General features: G+C 33.2%; 1 protein-coding gene across 1 annotated transcript; it reads left to right on the top strand.

The window, feature by feature from the left end:
- Positions 4,383-6,188, top strand: LOC109222916 (bidirectional sugar transporter SWEET6a-like). Its single transcript, XM_019387205.1, has 6 exons — positions 4,383-4,428; positions 4,957-4,993; positions 5,201-5,417; positions 5,510-5,671; positions 5,790-5,909; positions 6,036-6,188. The coding sequence occupies exons 1-6, from the start codon at positions 4,383-4,385 to the stop codon at positions 6,153-6,155; spliced, it is 702 nt and encodes a 233-aa protein (XP_019242750.1). The 3' UTR covers positions 6,156-6,188.

The raw sequence follows: 6,718 nt of genomic DNA, 5'->3' as shown, positions 1-6,718 counted from the left end.
TGCTTGTAACTCTAAGTTAAGGACTACTTGTCCTTAACTTTTGAACTTGTAAGTCTAAGTTCAGGACGTATTGTCCTTAACTTTTGAGCTTGTTAGTCTAAGTTCAGGACCAAGTGTCCTTAACTTTTGAACTTGTAACTGTAAGTTCAGGACCAAGTGTCCTTAACTTTTGAGCTTGTTAGTCTAAGTTCAGGACCTATTGTCCTTAACTTTTGAGCTTGTTAGTCTTAGTTCAGAATCTGTTGTCCTTAACTTTTGGGCTTCTTAGCCTAAGTTCAAGACCTATTGTCCTTAACTTTTGAGCTTGTTAGTCTAAGTTCAGGACTTCAGGACCTATTGTCCTTAACTTTTGAACTTGTAACTGTAAGTTCAGGACCTATTGTCCTTAACTTTTGAGCTTGTTAGTCTAAGTTCAGGACCAAGTGTCCTTAACTTTTGAACTTGTAATTCTAAGTTCAGGACCAAGTGTCCTTAACTTTTGAACTTGGAACTCGAAGTTCAGGACCAAGTGTCCTTAACTTTTGAACTTGTAACTGTAAGTTCAGGATCCATAACGTAGCAGAAAACCAAACATTACTGATAAAGAGGAGGAGTTTAATAGAGAAAGGATTCTGGCAAAGGTTTTTGCTAGACGATCCAACAAGGAACTCTATGTCTGAACATTTCTTAAATTCCCCACATGTATAGTTACTTAGTGATTCAACTATGTAAATATTTTTCTTGGATAAAAAGGGTCCTCTGAACAGTTGCTAACAACGAACGCCACATCCATTCTCCGACGACGACAACCTCAATCTCCACGATGAAAAAAAAAGAAATTATAAAATGCAGAGCATACCATAAAACTCCAACACACAAATTGTTAAAGCCTTGAAAACAAGTCTAAGTTGTACCCTTGGAAACTTTTCCGTTGCAGAAAATTGTAACACGGGAAACTTTTTTCTTTGAATGGCTGATAAAATGGCCAAAAGTTACTGTAAGTTACTGATATGTGGTAGTCTACAATCAAGATCATAGACTTCGGCGGTTCTTCTCCCTAACATGAAAGAGATAGAAGAAAGGGTAACACAGTCTTTTCATATTAATTTTAATAGACTAGTGGCTATTATTGCTAAGCATTGAAAATGCTTGATAAAAAGTAAACACCACTTTAAAAAGTGGCTACCCCACACAATTTTTACGCAAATAGGTGAGGGTCATGAAAGAATCTTCTTTTAAGGAGGTTTATCTTTTTTCCATATTGCTAAAATTCTTTTATAGATAATAAAATATGCTATTTTAACGTAATATGTTTTAAATTTTTCTACGTAATCATGAATAGGAATAATTTTTAATTAGACATGAGGAGGTTTAGTATATTTTACATGTACCAAAATTATGAGATACTACTTAATTAGAACTCTATTTATATTTTGTTTTACCAAAATAACCAATAAATTTATGAATCTTAGGGCTATTTTGGTCAACCAACATTATATTTGTGCTTTTATAATAATATAGATAGATATAGATATAGATATACTCGAACCAGATTCCTTACAATTTTTTTATTTATTCAGTGTTGGATGGCATATTTTACTTGTCGGCGCTCTAAGATACATTTCTAGGTGCGATGATGGTATTAAGTTCGCGTTTGGACATAAGAATTGTAAAATTCCAAATAAAGGCGAAGAAAATTTTTAAGTGAAAATGGCATTCAAAATTTTGAGTTGTGTTTGGACATGAATATGATTTTCGGTTGTTTTGAAGTTTTGTGAGTGATTTGAGTGAAAATTTTAAAAAATAGGTTTTTGGAGTTTTTTCAAATTTTTAAAAATTTCCAAAATGCATCTTCAAGTGGAAAATTGAAAATTTTATGAACAAACGCTGATTTAAAAAAAATGATTTTTTTGAAAAAAAAGGAAAAAATTTCTTATGTCCAAACGGCCTATAGACTTACCAAAACTAGCCAAGTACATATAAAAAATTGAAAAACCAAATAAATAAAGTTCTTTCTCTCAAAGAACCACATGCAAAAATCACTTTCCATATTTTTAAGCGTGATTAGCGACATTAGATGCAAGACGGAAAGGAAATTTCATGAATGAGGTAGCAAATAAGATGATGAAATACAAAAAATATATATACAATATTCCAAATATCTAAGCAAAAAAAAGGAACTTTTTCAATGGGTATAGTTGAAATTCATTGAAAACATATAAATAAGTCAATAAATAAAATTTGAGAAAGATTGGAAGTGATTTGGACTGGTTTTGTATCAAAATTCGTAATCAAATCGAGTTCAAAAAATTCTTCTGCGACACATGTATCACGCTTGTATCTCACACATAGATATACATGGATATAAATGTGATACACAATTGATACAAATATGATACAGAAATGATACACTATGTGATACACATATAATTTTTTTTCATGTTCAGTTTTACTTCGAATTTGCAATTCAAACCACCCCAAAACTTCACCAAATCATCCCAAAACTGAGATTCAAACTCCCTTAAGATGTCCCAAATCTATTCTAATAATACCCACTCAAAAGAAAGCAAAAATTTGATTTTTTTGCTACAAATAGCTAATTGGCTAATATTAGTAATATTTTATAAATTGGCCAATTTTTATAGTGAGCTACTTATAAATGAACATAACCGGTAGTTTCCCTTTTATTATTAACATGGGCTGTAATTTTAGCTTGAAAGCTTGCGTTTGAATAAGTGAAAGTATGATTACACGAAATTAAAGAGGCATTGGTTTGCAATTTTTTGCTTTTGCTTTGTATCATTCTTCTTGATTTCATATATATATATATATATATATATATATATATATATATTTCTTTAATATTATTTTTGTGGTGGTACTAATATTATCTTCTTTTATCTTTTTGTCTTCTTGAGCCGAGGGTCTTTCGGAAACAGCCTCTCTACTCCTTCGGGGTAGGGGTAAGGTCTGCATACACACTACCCTTCCCAAACCCCACTAGTAAGATTTTACTGGATTGTTGTTGTTGTTGGTTTGCAATTTGCAAAGCCAGGAGGTACGGAAATACGGGTCATCATCAATAACTTATGCTGTCTCAATTTTCGCCGACGGCACTTATCATACTTTCTGATACTCCGAATTCCCTATTTTTTTGTGATACGTCAAGGGAGTTATAAGTTTTGTCTAGGCCTTAATATAAATCGCCACTTCTTTTGGTACCTCAAAATACTATCTTTTAATAATTGTGGTCTCCGCAAGGGCGCACATAGGAATTTTTATAAGCAGAGTCGAAATTTATAGAATAATAGAAATAATAACTTTAATTATCATACTTCTAACTAGACAAGAAATATCTTTGGTCAATTGATTTTGTTGAATCTTAAAGACAATTTCTTCCTATTTATCCACTTCCTCACAATATTAATACACATATTTCTAAAAAAATCGATGAAGCGGTGTCACGTGGGTATCCGAATCAAATTGCCTCAATTATTATATCGGTTACCTGCTATCTTCCACCAGTATATGTATCTGATAACTTGCTTTGTCTATCAAAAGTTGGGCTACAAGTAATAATATTATGAGTTATATTAGTAAGTAAAAAGAATAGGATTACTGATTTTCAGGAAAGTTTTATCTTCTTATTAATTTCTTGCTCGCCAGGGTACGTACGTAGCTGATGTAGTAACCAATTTGAATTAGGAAAGGAAAGGGGTACTTATTTGCAAATAAGTTGAAAAGGGATACCTATAACGTAATTACCTACTGTAACTAACTGAACGAAACACCCACCGCCCCTTCTTTTTGCGTGATAGTCTGTTGAAAGTAAAAACATTTTTCATATAAGATTATATTATTTATACAGAAAAAAAGCCAAAGAGTTTATCCGCACTGGTTGCATGAATAACTTTAGACGACAATATTAAACATTGCAATATTATTAGTTCACTGATATATTTAATGTATAGTATTATAGAAATTCATCAAAAATTATCTTATAACTGACCTAATTGTGTACATATTTCTTACTTGGTAAAATTAAACTATTATCATTCGGTGTATACGCTAGATAGATATAAGTAAAATTCGGAATAAATAAATCAAAAGAAAAAATTGCAAATAATAAACCTCGTGTAAATAGGAGTGAATTTTAAACAAAGTTGTGGATAAAATAGGATGAGTAGTAGATGAAAGAAACGAAAAAGGAGAAAGAGAAGAATCCAAATTAGTTTAAAAACTGGATTATTCGCGGCGCAGTCCGACTCAAACACTGCTATTTTTCTGATATCTATATAATCAACACGCACTTCTTCCCTCCCTCAACTCACACACTTTTACTCTCTTCGTTTCTCCTTAATTCCTCTGTTCGTTCGTGCTCTGTTTATCAAAGGCAATCGAAGATGACGATGAGTGCAGATCAAATTCGTTTTATCGTCGGCATTCTTGGTTCGCACTTTAATTAATCCTCTCTTCTATTCTGTTTTTTCACAATGCAGATTTTGATTTTTGTATACTGAGAGCTAGCTTCTCTGTTAGAGTTGTTTGTCGCTTAAGTTGATTGAAACTGCTTGAATTTATTCTCTAGTTGCTGTTCTCTGTTACCTAATAGATTGGAATTAGTGAATGAACTGAATGCTGAAACGGCGATTTTGTCAGATTTATTGTATTGAACCGTGGTTTTAATTTATGCTTTCTGTAATATTCTGATTACTGTATTGTGCTACCTAATCAATTATTTTCATGTATACAAGTAGTATTCTGCTACATAATCTAAGAACTGATGGAAGAATCTGGATGATTAGGCGTAGGACCTGTGAATCCAGTTTGTTGACATACATGCATGCATGCATCATGGCCTCATGCATGCATGCTTGATTTTGTGTGTGTGTGTGTGTGTTTGTTTTCCTGATTAAATTAATTATAAGGTTCAAGCTCATAAAAGTTTCTCTAATGTTCTCCTCTTCTAATTTGCAGGCAATATCTTATCTTTCTTCCTCTTTGCTTCGCCAATGTAAGATATCTTCATTCTCTATCTCTTTGCTTAATTAAAGTTCCATCTATTTCGTATGAATACATGTACTTTAGGCACTTGATCCTTCTTTTCTGCTGTTGTAAAGAGATTTATGTTTATAATGCGTTACTCTGAATCTCTAAAAGTCGTTTCTATCCTTTTTATTCTTGTTCAATTTAATTTGAATTGAAAATCTTGTGTAATCAGACCAACATTTTGGCGAATCATCAAAAACAAATCGGTAGAGGAGTTCCACCCGTGGCCATACATAGCTTCTACAATGAACTGTATGATGTGGATTTTCTACGGCATGCCTTTTGTTCATCCCCACAGCCCCCTTGTTGTCTCCATCAACAGCGTTGGTCTCTTCTTGCAGTTGTGCTATCTTTCCATATTTTTCTGCTATGCCGGAAAACAGAATCGGGTGAGTTAATTCGGAATTTATACTTTAAAATATGTATAAAATTAAGCTCTTATATATATGGTTTCATGACACTTTTTTGTTTTCAATCTCAGAAAATTATTGTTGGCATGTTGTTCGTAGAAATCGTGGGCCTTGCCGCCATCGTAGTTGGATCCATGCTAGGCTTGCACACCACCGCAAGTAGAACCATGATCGTGGGAATAATCTGTACCATCTTTGGAATTTGTATGTATGGAGCTCCTTTATCAGTCATGGTATGTACAAGTTCTACCTAGTTCTGCTGTGATCAATTTCATACACTATATCAAACTAGTAGTATGGTTTTTTTTACTCGTACTCTGGCTAATTTTTCTGGTTTTTCGCTGAATACAGTTTAAGGTAATCAGAACAAAGAGCGCTGAATTCTTACCTACGTGGCTTTCCGTAGCATGCTTCCTCAATGGAATCTGCTGGGCCGGCTATGCTCTCCTCAAGTTTGACCCCTACATCTTGGTTAGTCTATTTTCCTACTGAAATTTTTTCTTAAATTCCATACCCAATCAAACACCGTATCGTTAGTATTCCTTTTTGTAATTGGAATTTGTATACTGATTTGCTGTGATGGTGTGATTTGTGTAGACTGGAAATGGAATTGGAGCACTATTAGGTTTGATTCAGCTGCTGTTGCTCTTCATTTACCGCAATCCAAAGAAAGAGGACGAGAAGCAGGCTACCGTGGAGCTCGTATACAACGTCTGATTTCCTCCATCTCTCAACAGAAGACTATGATTCTCTTAGATTTTTTTTTTCTTTTCTTTTATCCCCCATCCTATATTCCCCCAAAATATTATGCGGCATTTACCCTCCGGATGTTTTATACTTTCTCATAGTTCAGTTTTCTGCAAGTTTTAGCAAGTGTTAATACATTCTTTATACTCAGTTTTAATCAATAGAGATATAGAAAAAATTCTTTATGCATGCTTTGTTTTTGCATATGCGATAGAGAACATATAAATCTTGAGCGGTTCTCTAACTTCCATGATTCTTGGCTTTTCTTATGTTCAGTTATTGCGCAATGTACTATGGTTTCTAGTAACTTAGTTAAGCAATTTTAATATGTTTAAACTCTCGATCTTCCTTTGTCCTTCGATCTATTAAATTTACGCGAATTTGTATCAGCTAATTAATCTATGGTTTATTGAATTTTGCCACCTCTAGAATAGACTTTATTCCAACTAGTTCTATGAATGTTTACATGGGGCAGCAATATTTTATGCAAGACGAGTATTTTCTGTAGTATCGAGCCTTTGATAGGCAGTTTA

The sequence above is a fragment of the Nicotiana attenuata genome, chromosome 2 (assembly GCF_001879085.1).
Source record: "Nicotiana attenuata strain UT chromosome 2, NIATTr2, whole genome shotgun sequence".
In the NCBI taxonomy this organism is placed as follows: Eukaryota; Viridiplantae; Streptophyta; class Magnoliopsida; order Solanales; family Solanaceae; genus Nicotiana; species Nicotiana attenuata.
This window is presented reverse-complemented; position numbering and strand designations above follow the sequence as displayed.

What these genes read in the sequence shown, in the direction of transcription:
- LOC109222916 (XM_019387205.1), top strand. Translation starts at nt 4,383, where the DNA reads ATGACGATGAGTGCAGATCAAATTCGTTTTATCGTCGGCATTCTTG. An exon ending in ATGCCGGAAAACAGAATCGG is followed by an intron (nt 5,418 to 5,509) that starts GTGAGTTAATTC and finishes TTTCAATCTCAG; the next exon opens with AAAATTATTGTTGGCATGTT. An exon ending in GAGCTCCTTTATCAGTCATG is followed by an intron (nt 5,672 to 5,789) that starts GTATGTACAAGT and finishes CGCTGAATACAG; the next exon opens with TTTAAGGTAATCAGAACAAA.